This window comes from Phaethon aethereus, assembly GCF_964289735.1.
Source record: "Phaethon aethereus genome assembly, chromosome: 2".
NCBI classification, from domain to species: Eukaryota; Metazoa; Chordata; class Aves; order Phaethontiformes; family Phaethontidae; genus Phaethon; species Phaethon aethereus.
Genome location: NC_138582.1, coordinates 81,496,592 through 81,515,159, shown reverse-complemented (window position 1 = coordinate 81,515,159; position 18,568 = coordinate 81,496,592). Strand labels below are relative to the sequence as shown.

Genomic DNA, 18,568 nt, shown 5'->3' with positions numbered 1-18,568 from the left:
AGAAATGGCTTATGTTGACTTGTTCTTTACACTGCGAAATCATCCAGAATGGCAGAGGCAGTGTGGAATATATCCGCACGATCCCATGGTAATGGTTGTACAAAAAGGGAAATGTGATGAAACTCTGGAAAATGTTGTTCTTCTTGTAAGACCAAAAAGAAAGGTTGGAATAAAGGAGGTGATGAGGAAGATATTGAATGTATGGTTGCCCCTCACCGAAGGAGAGAAAGAGAGATCCAAGATTTGGATGATGACAATGATGATTCCCCTGCTTCTCCCAAGGAGAGAGAAGGAGGGGAATCTAGCCCAATTTCAAGAAGGACGGGGGAAGAAGAGGAGAAGCTGGAGCAGCCTCCCTCCAAGCCCCTCTCCGAGAAGCGGTGGGGAATGATGGTCCAATATTAGTGAAAGTCCCCTTTTCAATTACTGATTTAAGGTCCTGGAAAGAAACAGCAGGTACTTATCGGGAGGATCCAGAAAGAGTAGCTAGGGTAATTGAAACAATAATTAGAACACAGGATCCTGATTGGAATGATTTGCAAGTAATGTTACATACTTTACTTGATGAAACCGATAAGAGAATGGTATTAACTACTGCCAGGAAGCAAGCAGAAGGAGCACAGCTAATGGGGATTTACAAGGAACAGTAGATCAAAATTTTCCATCTGTGAATCCTGAATGGGACCCTAATCAACTGGGACCCAGAGCAATGTTAAGTAGATAGCAGAGATGGATCCTACATGGTGTTAAGAATGCAATGCCGAAAGCAATAAATTGGTCAAAAATGTATGAGGTAAGACAAGAATTGAATGAGTCTCCTTCAGCCTTTATGGAAAGACTAAAGACGACCGCCAGAAAATATACTAATTTGGATATAGAAAGACCAGAAGAAGCAGTACAATTAGCCTCTATATTTATGGGACAATCGGCTCCAGACATTAGAAAAAAGCTTCAAAAATTGGAGGGACCTGAATCTAGACATTTGGGTAAAATGCTCGAAATTGCTTGGGCTGTATATAATAATAGAGAAAAGGAAAAAAGAGGTGAGACAAGCGCGAAGGGATGGAAAGCTACTAGCAGTTTTGGCTGGGAATAACAGAATAGGCAGAGGGAGAGGACGAGGAATGAATATCGGAGAGAGAGAAGGAAAATAAGACCCCGATTGGCAGAGGATCAGTGCGCTGTTTGTAAGAAACGTGGGCACTGGAAGAGAGAATGTCCCAAAGCAGGAGAGTTAGATCCGACCCTCCAAGCAATTAAATTAATGACTTTAGAAGAAAAATCATGAAGGGAACCGGAGGCATCAACCCTAGCTGAACCCCTGGTTACATTAAAGCTAGGGGATGAGGAAATGGAATTTTTAATAGACACAGGGGCCACTTATTCGGTATTGAATACATGTAAAGGGAAATTTAGTCATAAATCAGTAGATGTTGTTGGTGCGACAGGGCAAAAGGAAAATCGGCCATTTTTAGAACCATTGAAGTTTAAATTGGGAAAACAATGGGTAACTCACCAATTTCTGTATATGCCTGAGTGTCCGCTGCCTTTGTTGGGACGAGATTTGTTGAGTAAATTAGATGCAGAAATAACTTTCAAAGATGGAGAAATTAAATTATTGATACCAGAATCAAAAGCCATAGAGGAAGAGTTATGTTACAGGATTCCAATAGGGAAGAACAGATTCCAGAAGAAGTGGAAAATGCAGTAATCCCTTTGGTCTGGGCGAGTGGAATTCCAGGACGATCTAAATTGGCAGAACCAGTAAAAGTGATTTCAAAACCTGGAGCCAAGCCAGTAAGACAAAAACAATATCCTATTAAGTGGGAGGCTCAAAAAGGATTAGAGGAGTTGATTACTAAATTTTTAGAATATGGACTATTAACAGAGTATAATACTCCCATATTACCCATGAGGAAATCTGGAGGCCAGGAATATCGATTAGTTCAGGATTTAAGGGCTATAAATCAGATAGTCCAAGATACACACCCAGTAGTGGCTAACCCATATACTCTATTGAATTCCTTAAAAGAGGAGCATAAATGGTTCACTGTACTGGATTTGAAGGATGCCTTCTTCCGCATACCTCTAGATATAGGCAGCCAAAACAAATTTGCTTTTGAGTGGGAAAGTCCTGCTACAGGACGAAAGACCCAATTGACATGGACTGTACTTCCACAAGGATTCAAAAATAGCCCTATGATATTTGGGAATCAATTGGCCAAGGAATTAGAGATATGGAAGAGACAGGACCAAAATGGAAGTGTTCTGTTACAATATGTGGATGATATTTTGATCGCAGCAGAAAGCAAAGAAAAATGTCTTGAACTTACTATCAGTTTACTGAATTTCTTAGGCCAAGGAGGATATAGGGTCTCCAGAAATAAGGCCCAAATAGGAAAAGAAACAGTAATTTATCTGGGATTTGAAATATCTCAAGGACAGAGACGATTGGGAAATGGAAGGAAAGAAGCTATCTGTCAAATTCCTGAACCAAGTCGCCTGAAGGAACTGAGAACTTTCCTGGGAATGGTTGGGTGGTGTCAACTTTGGATTCTGGACTATGGACTCTATGTAAAACCATTATATAAGGCTTTAAAGGAGTCCAAGGATCGATATTTGATTTGGACGCCTGAATGCCAGAAATCATTTAAAGAACTGAAAAATACATTAATGATGGCACCTGCTCTGGGATTACCTGATGTGACCAAACCTTTTGAGCTGTTTGCACATGAGAGGCAACATCTGGCTCTTGGAGTGCTGACGCAACGTCTGGGATCCTGGAAGCGACCAGTGGGGTATTTTTCCAAACAACTCGATAACGTAAGTAAAGGATGGCCAGGATGTTTATGCGCTGTGGCAGCAATGGTATTGCTGATCCAAGAAGCTCGAAAATTGACCATGGGTCAAAAGATGGTGGTGTACGTACCGCATATGGTAATAACTGTTCTAGAGCAAAAGGGGGGTCTATCCCCCAGCAGAATGCTGAAATATCAGGTTGTTTTACTAGAACAAGATGATGTGGAATTAAAAACCACACCAATTGTTAATCCAGCAATGTTTTTATCAACAGAAAATTCAACAGGAAATTTAGAGCATGACTGTTTGTTAACTATTGAACAAGTTTATTCCAGCAGACCAGGCCTGAGAGATGAACCTCTGGAAAACCCTGATCTGGACTTATACACAGATGGAAGCAGTTTTGTACGAGAAGGAAAATGAAAGGCCGGATACGCTGTCGTCACCACCTCTAAGGTAGTAGAATCAGGGACATTACCTGTAAGTACCTCAGCACAGAAAGCAGAATTAGTGGCATTGAGGTGGGCTTTACAAATAGCTGAGGGAAAAAGGGTGAATATTTGGACTGATTCTAAATATGTGTTTGGCGTAATCCATGCTCATGGAGCCATTTGGAAAGAAAGAGGACTGCTGTCAGCCCAAGGAACGTCAATCAAATATAAGGAAGAAATTCTACAACTCCTGGAAGATGTGCAGAGACCAAAGGAAGTGGTGGTAATGCATTGCAAAGCTCATCAATTTGGTCAGACAGTTGTAAATATAGGTAATCGATTAGCAGACAAAGCTGCAAAAGAGGCTGCAGAACGAGGTATCTTTGCACTAGTACCAGTAAAACAAATAAAATTTCTAGATTTAAAACCAAAATGCAATCAATTGGATGAACAGTTAGCAGAACAATTAAAAGCATCCCAAAATGCAGAAGGATGGTGGGTAACGTCAGAAAAACAGGTGATAGTAACCCCGCAAATTATGACACAACTCACAAAGGAAAAACATGAACAAACACACTGGGGAGTAGATGCTATGACAGGAATAATTAAATCAACAAGGAAATTCTCCAGGAGATTACTGGCAAATTGATTTTGCTGAATTACCCAGACAAAATGGATATAGGTATTTGTTAGTACTAGTTGACACATTTTCTGGATGGCCGGAGGCCTTCCCTTGCCGCACCAACAAAGCTAGAGAGGTAGTTAAAGTGTTGTTGAAGGAAATAATACCAAGGTTTGGAGTGCCAATAGGAATATCCTCTGATAGAGGACCACATTTTGTGGCAGAGATAGTTCAACAAATCAGTAAAATTTTGGGCATAAGGTGGGACCTACATACCCCCTGGAGACCTCAATCAAGTGGGAAAATTGAGAGAATGAACCAAACATTGAAAAGACAAATAAGTAAAATTTGCCAGGAGACATCATTAAAATGGCCACAGGCTCTACCATTAGCTCTTTTGAGAATCAGAATTCAACCAAGAGCAAAAGATGGTGTAAGTCCATACGAAGTTTTGTATGGCAAACCGTATCAGACTCCTTTAATTCCAGGGGATATGAAGGTGACTGGGGAGAATGATTTGAAAGTGTATCTGATTTCTTTAGGAAAAGTCCTTGGAGCACTTCGAAGATATATTGTGCTGACTAGATCTCTTACTTTGGGTACGCCTGTACATCAGTATCAACCAGGTGATCTTGTATATATCAAGACTTGGAACTCTGAACCACTGCAGGAAAAGTGGAAGGGACCATTCCAGGTACTGTTAACAACTTATACTGCCATCAAGGTAGGAGGAGTGGAACCGTGGATACACTACACCCGAGTGAAGGCGGCACCATCATGGAAAGTCATTAATAGGGATTCAGAGACTGCAAAGTTGACTTTAAAATGTGTTTAAGAAATTATCATTGAAAAAGATGGAAAAGTGGGTTTTGATTTGGAAATTGATGATGATGGGAGCATTGTTCGGGATGACGGTAGATCAATTGGGAGGGAAAGCGGAAAGCGAAGCAGGGCAACTAATACACATCCCAAGGAGAACTCCAGAGGAAAATCTGATGGTAGGATTGATAAAAGAATTTGCTAATTTGCAAAATGTGACACAAATAACTGCATGTCTCCCAATCCCAAGAGCTGTAGGTGAATCAATTCCATGGGGAATCTTAACAACTAATTTGAGTGCAGTAAGCACAAAAGATGAACAATTATGCAAAGAAATAAGTGGAGGCCTCCCTGTACATGATCCTGAGGAAGCTGGACGTGTGGTCCGTAATTGTGAAAATCAAACTAAGCGAGAGGCAGAGGTTGCATGGGATTCAGTGTGGTCTATGGCTATTTTATCTCAATTTCAATATATGGCCAATGCTTCATGGTGTTTTACCTGGGACGGAACAGTCTTTACAGTTTTCCCATCAGTCAATGAGAAGGGAACCACATCCAAGGAAAAAGAAGACATAGTACCCTGGTGGAATTGTAAAAAGATATATAATTGCAGTACAGTTGATAGGGCAATTCAAGAAGTCCCTCCCTTAGCAGCTGCATTGAAATATGGGTGTTGGTGCAGAGGACTCAAGAATGATTTAAGTTTGACTGGTGTATATAACATTAGAAGGGGATCAATATTCAGTTGTAGAAAGTTTACAGTTCAGAGCCCAGGACATCTAGTTTGGGCAATGAGTGATGGAACCTGGACCACCCATTTACCGATGGATGGGAAAGTGAAGCAAATTACTTTAGGAATGCCGACATTATGTCCAATTTGGAAGAAAGCTCCTTTTAAAGGAGATGCTGAAAATTTAAAACTAATGCGAATGAAGGGATCACAAATTGATGATGCGGATTGGAATGAATCATCAACAGGGGTAAAATTAGGATGGGCTTTAGAATCATTATTGACTCCTTTGTCAACTTACAGGAATAGAGCCTGGTTATATAAGCTGACAGGACAGGTAGAGAAATTGGCTAATGTGACAAGGAAAGGATTTAAACAACTAAATTTACAGTTACAAGCCACTTCGAAGATGACTCTACAAAACAGGATGGCTCTAGATATGCTCTTACTGAAAGAACATGGAGTTTGTGGATACCTGAGAGATAGGATAGGCCATTGTTGCATACACATCCCGAACGTCACCCAGGATGTAGAACATGATTTGGACTTACTGAGAAAAATAGAAAAGGATACTCAGGAAATGCAACAAGACATGCAAGAAAATTGGTTTGATAAAATTTTCAGTGGATTGGGATGGAACTTAAGTTCTTGGGTAAAATCCTCGATCAGCACTATATTATTGTTGTTACTAATATTCTTGGGGGTGTTACTCGTTTATGATTGTTTGAAAAGGGAATTCTACAGAAGAGCGGCAATTGACGGTAAAATTACACTTGCAATGACTACAGGGGGACACCAAAATTTAAAAGGACTGACTGATAATGCTCCCACCATCATACGATAAAGTGATTGAATGTTACTAAAAAAATTAATTTGTAATGGAAGTATTGAAAAGAGATTATTTCAAAACTTCCAAAGGGGGGAAATGTAACCAATGTGATGGGGAGATCAAACAATAATTAGAAAGTAGGTCAGTAATAAGTTGTAAAGATGTAACTATAGGAACAGGTTATGCACCAGCAATGCTGCCTAAGAGCCTATTTAACCCTTTCCATCTTGATTTAATTATCAAGGAATTAAGGTGTAACATTGTGATCATAGTACTATGTTTTGTTTTAATAATGAGTAGCCAGGAAGAAGGAACAACTTGGTCAGTTCTGCCTAGTCAATGGTTCGATGAAATGTAATTTTGCTGTCTTGAAACAAAAGACTGTAGAATGAATAATTACTTATTGGACCGACAGCCCGTGAAGGTCTATTTAGTGTTGCCGAGTTTAAGTGAACTTTGCTTACTTATATCCATATTTTAAAGAAAGGTACAGCACTAAAGAAGCATCCAGCGTGTAGTGCGGCTGGTATGCAAGGAATCCATTCCACGGGAGTTCCCTAGACCTCTAACTTTAGATGTTGCCACACCAGGGGAGCTTGGTGTGCTGACTCTAGGAGAAACTGTACAGAGGGTGGAGTGGAGTGGAGACACCGCGGCCAGGCTCTGTGAGATTTAGAGAACTCGAAGGTACAGTGGAGCCGATAAGCTGCATATTCACTACCCTGAGCCAACGGTCTGTCATGTTTTTGACAAAATGCTGTACTTGGAGTGAACTTTGTAGGAAAGGTAACTCCGGCAGGGGGAGATCGCGACCACCGACTCAGAGACCACCCACTCAAGAAACACTCTGACTCAAAAGATCAAGGAAGTAAAATCTTAAGAAATTGAACTGAGCATGTCTGATCATTTACATAATGAGTGAAAAATTTTTAACCAATCATTGTATAGAAACCTGATGAATATGTATTAATTTTGTAATCATATGCCTATAAATGTTTGATTTTTGAACTGATCGAGGAACAGAGTTTTGGGAGGAGCTATCCCCCATGTTCCCAGCACTGAAAATAAAGAATGCCTACCTTCTAATACTACATTGGTGTTACAAGGTTTATTCCCGATTTCGGTGACAGAGTGAGCCATCTCCTAATTGATGTGCTCTATCACAGGACAGAGGCTTCTCCCAGAGCTCTAGAAAGAAAAACATTCATCCTGGCAGTTTGTTTCTCAGGCGTTTCCCCAAATCCATGAAGGCCAGGAAAGGAAAAAAAAAAGACAGTATTTTTTGATTGTTTCATGATCGCAGGAACTGGTATTTTTAGGGGAAAAGAAACCTCCAAAATAATTTTGAATCGTTCAAAATAATATTGTTTAGTAGAGCAAAGTATCTATTCTGATCATGATTCTTAACTATCAATTTCATTTATAACTTTAAAGAAATCAAAATTATGTTTGATCTTTCCTCTTAAAAAAACATCTGCTTGGATGCTTTGTCGACCTTGAATTTCATAATTTTGAATAAATGGTATTTTCCAGTGGAGATGGTCAGAACAATTTTGCTCAGCTATTCTTACTACTTTTGATAAAATATGCTATCATTAGCAACTGTGCTCTGGGACAGCACAGCCGAAATGCAAAGGAAGCTGGGAAGTCTTCCACTGTAAGTATTCTGTATCGTGTAAAGCCAAAGATCCTTAGGCAAACATGGCTAGAGACACCAAACCTCTCAAAGGGCTAAAATCCCAGCTGAGTCTCAAATTCACTGTGCAGGAGAGAAAGGGCTGTAATCTGCTAACGAAAGCAGATGTACAAGAGTCATTCTGGCAGCTATATCTGTCATGCTTCCTCCCCCCCACCCCCCCACCCCGACCTTGTTAAACCCACTCTTCTTTCTAGTCGTATGTGCTTTTCTCGTAGATGACTTAAAATAGGCAAGGACAAATGTCAATCATGCAAAATTTATTCCTTAGGACAGGCATTCTTTCCTCATTGCAGCCTTATTGAGTCCCAGTGCTCCCTCAGTCTCTAGGGGAAGGCTCTCCTGAGTTTGGCCAGGTAGTGGACAGGACTCCCTGCGCCACGCTGCAGCCATGCAGCTGCCCCCACCAGGCCCTGTGCTGCCTGCGGAGGGGAGCAGCGCTAGGGAGAAACACACATCCCGGCCCCGCACTGCATAGCCTGTGCCTCATGGATTCCCTCACGCAGCAGGTGGCAGAGGGCTGCTGGAGGGGCCACCGTCCCACACGGCATTCCTTGCGTGGGAAGAGGGAATGGGCATCAGGGGCTCGACAGCGTTGAGGAGCCCTATGTTCCTCCTGCCACACCATGAACGAGTGGGTGTTCTGGGGGCTGGCTCCTGCTCTGAAGTGCCCAGGTAGGCACGAGCTGTGTGCCGAAGGGAAACCGGCCCTTGCTGAATCACAGAATCATTAAGGTTGGTAAAGACCTTTAAGATCATCAAGTCCAACCATCAACCCAACACCACCATGCCCACTAAACCACATCCCGAAGTGCCATGTCCACACGTGTTTTGAACACCTCCAGTGATGGTGACTCCACCACCTCCCTGGGCAGCCTGTTCCAATGCTTGACCATTGTCTCCATAAAGAAATTTTTCCTAATATCCAGTCTAAACCTCCCCTGGCATAACTTGAAGCCATTTCCTCTCGTCCTATCGAGAAGCCAGTGAGCAGGTCAGGTCTGGGTCTGCTGAAGAAAGAGCGGGCAGCCCCCCGCCTTCGCTGTGCTGCTCTATGGCAAAACGTCCAAACCAGGAGTCGGAACGTACCAGCGCCCTCACGGAAAAACGGCGGCTGCCAGACTCCTCTTCCCCAGCGGGGCCGCACGGCATGGGGCACACCCCACCGCTGCTGAGGCCCGAGGCCCGGAGTCCGCAGTCGGCCCGCCCCGCGGCCCCCCGCGCCGCCGTTGCCCCCTCCCGCCGGTAGGCGGCACACCCTCCCCCGCGCGCCGCGGGTCCTGGGGGCTGTCGCGGCTGCCCCGGCGGCCGCCTGCCCGGAGGTGACGGCAGGCGGCCCGGCAGCGAGTCTTGTGCCCCTCTCCGCCCCGGCCCTCCCTCCGGGTCTCTCGCCGCGCCGCTCCGGGGCTGCTGCAGCCTTTCCCCACGCAAGGAAGGAATGGGGCTACCGCCCGCAGCGCGCAGGCAGCAGGTCGGCCTTCCCACCCCAACACAGGGTTGGTCGGCCTTCCCACCAGGCTCCGTAGCGCCGCAGCCCCACCATCCTCTGCGGCGGGTGGGACTTCAATAAAGATGGCGTCGGCCCCGCTTCCCTTGTCGCGGGATCTCGGTGGTCGCCCCGCGATGGCTGTTCCCTGCGCGGTGTGGCTGGGGGACCCGGTGAGGTGCCGGTGGGGGCTCCGCCGCGGGGGGCAGGAGGGAATGGGGCGGTGGGGGTGGCGGCGATGCGCGCTGACCCGTGTTCCACCGGCAGGTGGAGTGGGTGCCGTGCCCCTACGACGTCCATCACCGCGTCCCCCGGGCGTCACTGGAGAGACACGCCACATCCTGCCGGCTCCGCAAGATGGGCTATTCCGCCGAGGAGGAGGTGGGCGCCCGGGCCGGCTCCGGGCAGGTTACCCGGATGGGGGGGGCAAGGGGCTGACCCTTCTGACCTGCCGGCCGGGGCTTCTCGCTGGTCGGGGGCGACTCGGGGCCCAGCCCGGAGCCGGTGTCGCTGGGGCGGCCCCGGGGCCTTCACTGAGTCGCTTGGTCCCGCAGGCTGAGATGTACGACTCCAGCTTTTTCTACGAAAACCTGAAGGTTCCTACCGTCGCCATGGGTGAGCGGCAGCGGGCTGAGGGCACACCCGGGGGGCAGGGGATGGGGCTGAGGGGAGAGTCCCAGGTGGGGCTGAGGGGGCACCCCATGGGGCAGGCCCAGGTCCTTGCAGCAGCACACCTTGCTGCCTTGCCAGCCATAAACTCTCCAAGGTCTCTTAGAAAGTGTTTTCATCATGTAGGTTTATTTTCTCACTGTTGTGCTTTGCCTTAATTTACACTTAGTTATGTTTTTGCCACTGTGTAATTCTGCTCTGTAGGTCACTTGGCTGTTTTCATCTTAAAATCCAAGGTGGATTTTTTTTCCCTCTTATTTTCTAGTTTATTCCTATGTTCTTCTTGCATCAGGTGCAGAAAGCATATTAAAATGTATGCTTAGAAGGTGGAAAAACTGGCCCTAGAATTTGCGGGCATAGTGATGAAGGTACAGAATAGAGTTATAATATACATACATTTCTTTTTCCATATTGTTATAACCTGGAAATCCTTCTATTCTTTTTTTCCCCTCCTCTCAGTTAAAATATGGAATAGATCAAAATGATGTATTCTGTTCAGGCCTTCCCTTGCGCAAAAATAAAACTACAATGTTCTGTAGCATACCATAAGTCTCATAGTAGAGGTTGGGGAATAAGGATGAACCTTACCACGTACTTGATGTAAAAGTTCCATGATGTTTTTGTCTTCTCTATTTGCAGATAAAGATCTGCAGTTTCACATTGTTAAGCAGGCTAGAGCTCAAAGTGCAAAAGAAGGTACCAGCTACAGTGAAGGTAAGTAGCAAGCGGATACTGAGACAACTTTGTCAGCTCTCATGTAGAGAGCTGCTTTTGCCTCCCCCCTCACAGCTTCCTTGATTCCACTTGCAAACTGCTATGAGGAATTTTTAAAACTTATTTTTAATATTCCTTCCCTTGTCCCTTTTGTCTATAACTACTTTCTCTACTCGGGACAACCAGATTAGAGAATTTGAGTCTGTTGTGCTCACACCTCTAGTTCTCTTCAGGACTGGAAAAGCAACACTGCAAAATTCAGGAGTTTCTTAAAGCACTAGTCCTTCACTTCCCATCCTGCTACCTACACTTTACTTTCTGCCTGCATTTTCTGGTATTATCTTCTGCTCTTCGTGGCCCAGATTCTTCTCTTGCTGCCTCCAGCCTTGTACTCCCTGTGATGGGTGGGGAGGAAAAGGAGAACTGCTTTTTATTTTGTTTAAGGATTAATTGTTAGATATGAGCTATAATGTGCTTGTCCACCACTCCTCAGCTCACAAACCAAACAATGCGTGTGTTATCGTTATGATGCTGGATTGTTTCAGGACTCTCCTAAGAAGCTGTATAATAAATATGATGATATATCTGTAAATATGATGATGTCCTTTGCCACTGCTCTCAGCTCATTAGTTCCTTTATGTTTCATTTGTCATTGGGTTTTGTGACCATTCTGGGGAGTAGGTTACGTCTGACCTGTGCTGCTTTTTGAGAGTAGAAAAGTAGGGCTACCTATACAAACCACTGCAGAGCTGCAGCATATGGTTTGGAAATTACTGCAACACCTGAAAGACACAGCATTTACTGTCTCTGGTTTCTTAGTTTGGTAAACATGGATGTGCAGAAGGGAAAGTGCATTTGTTCTACTTTCCTGCCTTGACAGTCAAATACAGCAGCGGTTGCTCAGGCAACGATTTTCATGTTGTCTTTGTTTCTCTGGCATAGCAAATGGAGCCTTAACAGACAGCTGCTTGGGAAGGAGCTTTCATGTGACAGGCACTGTGTGTGTCGGGTGCCTTTTCTCTGGAGGGACATGGTAATTCATTAATTTGACACGAGCACATCCAAGTAGAGAAGAAAGAGATAAAGGTCTTATCAAAGTGATAGCATTGCAAAGATACATCAGTGAGCCGCTAGATGCTAGCGTTTGCTATCCAGTTTTCACTGCAAGCTTGCATTTCTCCGAACACTGAAAGAGTGCGGGGTGGCTGTCATTGTGGCATCTTGGCCTGTTCTAAGATGTACTGACTTGGAATGGTTTGTTTAATTTAAAGTCTTCAGCAACAGAAACAAAAGGAAAGCATTTTTTGTTGTGCATTTCCTTTTGACTAACTGTACCGAAGGAAGTAATAGTCTGTCTGTGTTTTTAAAAAAGTTCTGGCTTTTTTTTTACTCTCTAATTAGAGTTTCAGAATACCTATGTAATAGGACAGGAAGGCTGGCCTTCATCACAGGTTGTGGAATTCTTGTAAAATGACAAGCATGCAACTATTAGGGCACTTTTATGGGCTTCTGTGACCTTGCAAGAATGGTGCATTTTAAAAATACAAGTCTAGTGTTCATTTTTAAATATGTTAGTTCAGATTAGAAAAGTTCCTGTTTAGGTTCCAAGTACAGTAATGAGGAAAGCTTGTATTTTAGGTTTGTTGTTGTAAATCAGAGTTATTGTGGCTCCTTTTCCTCAGGGTACTTGGGGAAAGAAGGATGTGAAAGATTGCCTGGCTTCTGTTAAGTGCTGAATAATCTAGAGAAGCAGTAGCTTTGCTTTTGTGAGGGCTCCTGCATACACCCTGTCTTGCGTGTTGGCTCTTCTGTCTGCCCGGAGACATAAGTCTGCATGGGATTGTGCCTTGCAGGGAGAAGGTCGGGTTGTGGGGAGCGGGACTGTGGAGGTCAGGTCAATGGCTACAGGGAATTTGAATGTTCTCAAGTGAAATGCTTGTCTGCAGGTGATAAGCTAGAATGCTGCATCCTGTATCTTTAGGGAGGACGCTTTGCTGCTGTTGCAATGGGTTGAGAATGGATTTATTGTTTGTTTGGAGGATGTGTGTTTTTAACTGGGGGATGGGAAGAGTGAGTACTGGGCTGATCATTCAGGGAAAGAAGAGCGTGCAGGGCAGCGTGTTCGTTTTCACAACTTTAAAGTTCTTTACCTGAACTAATGTGGAGCATCTTGAAGGTGCCTTTGTAGCTCTTTTAGAGAAAGTGACAGTGTGAGACAGATTTGCACAGTGCCCAGTTATCTAGTGTCTTAGAAGCTTTCATTCTTGTTGGCAGAACAATAGGTATTTTGCAGCTAGTACTTCACAGAAAATCTTAGGAGTGAGATAAACCCACAAGTCAGAGCTGCAGCTTCCTCTCTCTTGTTTTAGTTTGTAAGCCAACGGCTGAAATTGATGGGACAATACAGTGTCCTTTAGATCTAATCTTGTGTGATCCCTTCAAAGCATATGAAAATCTGTCACTAACAGTGTAAGCAGTCGAGAAAGGTTATACAACCTGCGTGGGGCTAGGGAGGGATTTGGGCCTTTCTGAGCAATTTTTATTCTTTCAAATTAAGAAGGATGAAACTTCTTACAGATATGCAGGGGAAGGTTGAAAACAGCATGGGTGTCTATTGCAGTGCTTGTCTGTATAGCTTCTCAGTGTTTTCCTGTATAATTATGCTGTTTTACTAATAACAGCTGTCTCTCCAACCTCCAGGATCTTACTCATTACTGCCTGTAGAAGTTCCTCAAAATCACAAGCGTTTCACCTGTGACCTGACTCAAGCTGATCGCCTTGCTCTTTATGATTACGTTGTTGAGGAAACAAAGAAACAGAGGTCTAGATCTCAAATCACAGAAAATGACAGTGACCTCTTTGTGGATTTAGCAGCAAAAATCACCCAAGGTTTGAAGAATGGTCTATTGTTGAATTTATCGCTCAAAACTTTCACTTTGTGTAGTTAGATGAGTTTTGTTGAAAGCCAAACAGAATTGCTTGTGCTATTTTTCTTGTGAAAAGCATACTGTTCTTAAAAGCCATGCTGAAGACCTGGCATCAGAAAACAACAGTTTGGTAGCCTTAATGTTGTTTTCCATCTGAGAAAGCCCCAGTGCTCTGCTCTTGGCACACATATTGTGTGTATCTTAGTGGGTGGATCTTTTGTCTTTGCTGCAGCTGACTTCAGGTTGCTTAAAGTTGCCAACTTACCACACAGCTTTGGACAGTATTTCTTGTAAGAGATGATAAGATTAAAGATCACTTAAGAGTAAAAGCCTAACGAGAACTGTTGGCAGTTGTCCGATGGAGCTCTTGAGCAGTATATAAATGGGTGTATTGGATCGAGGCCTCTTGTCCCTATTGAGTCATGCCTGTTTGTAACTATACCAAGTGCAACATGAGCATCTGTGTTACCCTGTGGGCCCTGCTATGCCTAAGGAGGTAGGAGGTAGCGTTTGTCATCTACACAGGTAATGTTTTACAGAATCTGGCTTTCTCAATCTGTGTGTCTTACTGTAATACTGGCTTTGAAAACATGGCCCGTATTTTGTAGGCATTTCAACAAATCATAAGCTCGTGTAGTGATTTGGATCACTGTCAGGAGACTGAGATGGCATAACAGCATTTGCTTTGGTGGCTTTTTAGTCTTGTTTAAACAGCTAGCAAGAAGGTTGGAGAGGAAGCTTGTGCTAAATTCATAATAGTTACTAAACACTGGAGAAAGTTCAGAAAGAACACAGTGTATTTTACGTTTTGGACTTTTATTACTAAAGCACCAGACTTGCATACCTACAGGTGCTAGTGTCCTGCTAGTGACCATTTGTTTTACTTCCCATTTTTTGCTAGATGATACTCAGAAAGGTCCGAAGTCCCATCTTGAAATTCTGGCTGAAATGCGAGACTACAAAAGGCGGCGGCAGTCATACAGGGCTAAGAATGTTCATATAACAAAGAAGTCTTACACTGAGGCGAGTATCTGAAAAGAAAGAGATTTTTGCACAAAAATGCTTATTGTGTATCAGCATAAACAACGATACACCCTTTCAGACAAAGAAAACCTCTCCCTTTCAGCTTCTTGTACCCTGCCATATTAGTGTTGCAAACTGTAGAGGAATCTGTCTCTGGTTTGTTGCAGCAAGTTACAAGTAACAGGAGCATTTCTGACTTAAATTTTGAATGTGAAAATGACAGCTAGATATAGTTGACTGTCTGTTGTAAAATGGTGCTATTTAAATTTGTAATGAAATGCCTGTTTCTGCAAATAAGATTTTCCATTCAAACATCTGAAGTATAGGGGTTGGGGGCTGGGGGGATGGGTTGAGAATGTTTACCTTCTGCTGTCTAGTTGCTAGTTCAGGCCACTACCATGATGTGCTGCCTTTCTTGTTTGTTTTTAATATATCTTAATCTCCAGGTGATCCGGGATGTGATTGGTGTACATATGGAAGAACTCAGCAATCACTGGCAGGAGGAGAATAGGCTGGATAATGCAGAGATATGTGACGGAGGGAAGTTGAAATCTTCAGGAAGGTATATCACAGTTGACAAATTCCTGGGGCTTGTGAGCAGGCTGATAGCCTGTAACTGTATCTTATCACCTCCTTCTAATAGCACATACAAACCTTGGCTGAGCCATATGCTCAGTTTGTTTTATATTAATTCTATTAAGCTCTTGCTTGAGAAGCTCTGTCTGCATGAAGGATGGGGAAGAATTACTTGCTTTCTTTATGGGGTGAGGGGAGATAAGTTGCAAGTGATCCAAGTGAACAGGTTGTTTCTGGTGGAGCTGGGGAATGAATATGGCTCCCTTGGGTCCAAATGCATATATATGTGATAGCTGAGGACAGAAGGACAGTTGAAAATACAAGTACACAATTTCCCCCCGCTTCCCTACCACATGACAGGAAGTGCTATGGTAGATACAGTATAAAATACCTTAGAGAAAATATTTTCATAACTAAGTATGGGGACCCTTTACGGTTCTTGTCACTGTGAATGCTGCTGTGCTATCTGGATGTGTGTTTTATGCATACATGTTTCTTCCTGTGTCAAGCAACACTGCACATTCTTCCAAACAGTTGTCACTGAAATAAAAATGATATCATTACCTACTGATAGTCTGTGCTTCTTCATGAGTTATTTGAGATGAAAATGTTGTTGAAACAAACTAAAAGGTGGCACTAGAGGTGTTTGTTTTCAGCATTAAAATAAAGGGGAATGAAAAGGCCAAACAGGAGATCAGACTTGCTGGGTTCTCCAACCATAGATACCATGGCTGAAAACAGGTCATTGAAGAGTGAGGGATTGAAAGCAAAACAGAGGCTGATAAGACTGAGGGGCAGTGTTTGTAAGAAATGACTGGATTAAATAGTGTGCTGAGATGTGCACTTATTTCTAGGGCGTAGACTTTGGGCATCTTTTGGGAGGTATTGTATTTCTTGGGGAGATAGAGGGGCTTAATAATAAGATATATCCTCTGCCTTACACCGTTAGTAGGTCATTATATTACAGAACTGGTACTGAAGACAATAGTGACTGTGAAACTATTTGTATTGAATAAAACCAATAACCTTTTTTCCAGAAAGGAAGAGAGGCGGTCAGCTTCAGTGGACTCACGGCAGTCTGGAGGAAGCTGTAAGGATACTGAACGCACCAGACATAGGAGAGAGAGCAGCAGGAGTCCAAATAAACGAAAAAGGAGTCGCGAAAGAGGCAAAGACAGAGATTCTTGGAGAAAAAGAGAGAGGTGAGTATAAATACTGTCAGCTGACTCCAGCTTCTGGATCAGGCAGCCGTAGCCCACTGTCCATGAGAATTTAGCACGGAGAATTAGAATAATAAGTAGGATTATCTGATTCATTGATATGTATATACATAGAATCACTTGACTAGGCTTTCTGTGGTAGATAGTTCAAAACAACGCTGTCGCTCTTTGGTAGTTCTGGACACATCTTTAGGCAAAAGAAAACAAATCTAGGCCACACCTTCTAATTCCATCAACAAGGGTACGTTTGTACCTGCAAGACCACAGGTGCATGGGACCAGTGTTTCAGCAAAGGCATAGGCTGCTGTGCAGAAGAAATGCTGCATTGTCCCTCAAATGTAGGGAAGAAATGCTGTAGATAACTGCATGGATGGGAATGATTGCTTGTCTGAAAACTGGCTTCATTACACAATGATGCAATTCATCCTAAACTAATTGCCACTATGGCACTACGTGACAAGATTTTGATTAAAACAGCGTGAGAAGTAAACTGTGTTAAAGTAGTTTATTTTCTTTCCTTAGAAGAGGACAAGATTACATTTAACGAGAGCACTCCCATTTTTTGAGTTTGGTTTACTTTTTTTTTTCTTGAGATTCTGTCAGTCTGAGCCTAGCAGCACATACATAATGTTTGTGGTTTTGTTTCAGGGATGAAGACAAATATCACAGCCATAAAAGACGAAAATAGAAACAAGAACTTGATTCTTTTGTTTGTCAGCTGTTCAGAAATTACTTGCACAGGAACCATCGTTACTGTGGCTGTGCCAAGGACAGTGAGACTGTGTACGTAATACTGGTGTTGCATCACAGCTGTGCTTGGAGACAAAAATGAAATAGTGTCAACGTTTGTCAGGAGGGAAGTGGTATATATCAGAACATTGTATAAATGTGTAATACTAATGCATCTATTAATAAATTATACTGATCTCCTCTATTTGAGTTTAGTCTGGCAAAGATGAAGAATGAAATCTGTGAGACTATACTAATTTGCCTTTCTAGCCCATAATTAGTATCCAAAAAGTAGGTATAGAACAGAGCTAATCCCTGGACTCTAGGATCAATTACAAATGGAAGAGGCATGAAAAAAGCTTCCTTCCTACCCTTCCCCCTGACATCACCCCTGGGAGCAGTATTCCAGAAAAACAGCACTTACTGCCTCATTACAGCAGGTACCAGAGGTGGGAGGGCAGATTTCAGAGTGTTCCAGTAGGCTAAAATTATCTTCAACTGCAGCTAGCGGTAAAAGGACAACAGTGGGAAAGTTACTGTTCCCAAGCTTATGCTCAAAGAAATTTAGGACCCATGTCATCTGGCAAAGGTGATGAGAGTAATAGCGCTCCACAGAAACTAGCAGAGGTACCAGAGACAGTTGTAATATTACCAATTGCCATTTTCAAACACCAGGTGTATACCCATTTCCTTCCAGAAATAACTAGGAGGAGTTCCATCCTGTAGGCTAACATATCAACCTCTATCACTAGTATTTACAAAAGAGTAAGAATTAAGACAGGCTGCTACATATTAAAGGTGTGCAGGAGCTTTCCACTTAAATTCAGTGAGATTTTTGTTATACCAACTTCTAGTCCTACTCCTCTCACAGACTGCTACAGCAAGGTGAGTCATCATCATCCAAGCTTGTTACTTCAACAAAGTAAGTAAGTATAAAAGAACAAGGTTGCAGATCCATCTTTTGTACAATGCTTTCTTCTGTTTGATCGAGTTGCCAGGGGAGGGCACTCCATATGCTCCTGGTTTTGGCCTTCTCTGTCAATGCAATCTCCAGTTTTACTATAGCTGCTAGTATGCTGTCTCTAAACCTCAGACATTTCTGCAACTATGTGTGATTATCTGTCCCTAAATACTTAGTCTAGTTCTGATTGATGTAGACTTCTGTACCTCCTTCAGCTGTTCAATTCAAAACCAAACTGAACTATGTGTCAGGTATTTCCTCACCTACATGACAAATGCAGTAGCTTTTTTGTTCAGAAAACAAGATGTATTTTAAAACATCCTTAATTAGAAAAGTC

The 18,568-nt window shown here is 43.1% G+C and overlaps 1 protein-coding gene across 1 annotated transcript; it reads left to right on the top strand.

Annotated features, from left to right (window-relative positions):
* Positions 1 to 9,540: 9,540 nt before the first annotated feature.
* On the top strand, positions 9,541 to 17,229 carry SNRNP48 (small nuclear ribonucleoprotein U11/U12 subunit 48; the record flags this gene model as incomplete). The annotated part of the gene is made up of 9 exons (XM_082015120.1): positions 9,541 to 9,585; positions 9,680 to 9,793; positions 9,967 to 10,027; positions 10,721 to 10,795; positions 13,496 to 13,684; positions 14,624 to 14,745; positions 15,192 to 15,307; positions 16,359 to 16,523; positions 17,190 to 17,229. The coding sequence occupies exons 1-9, from the start codon at positions 9,550 to 9,552 to the stop codon at positions 17,227 to 17,229; spliced, it is 918 nt and encodes a 305-aa protein (XP_081871246.1). The 5' UTR covers positions 9,541 to 9,549.
* Positions 17,230 to 18,568: the final 1,339 nt, after the last annotated feature.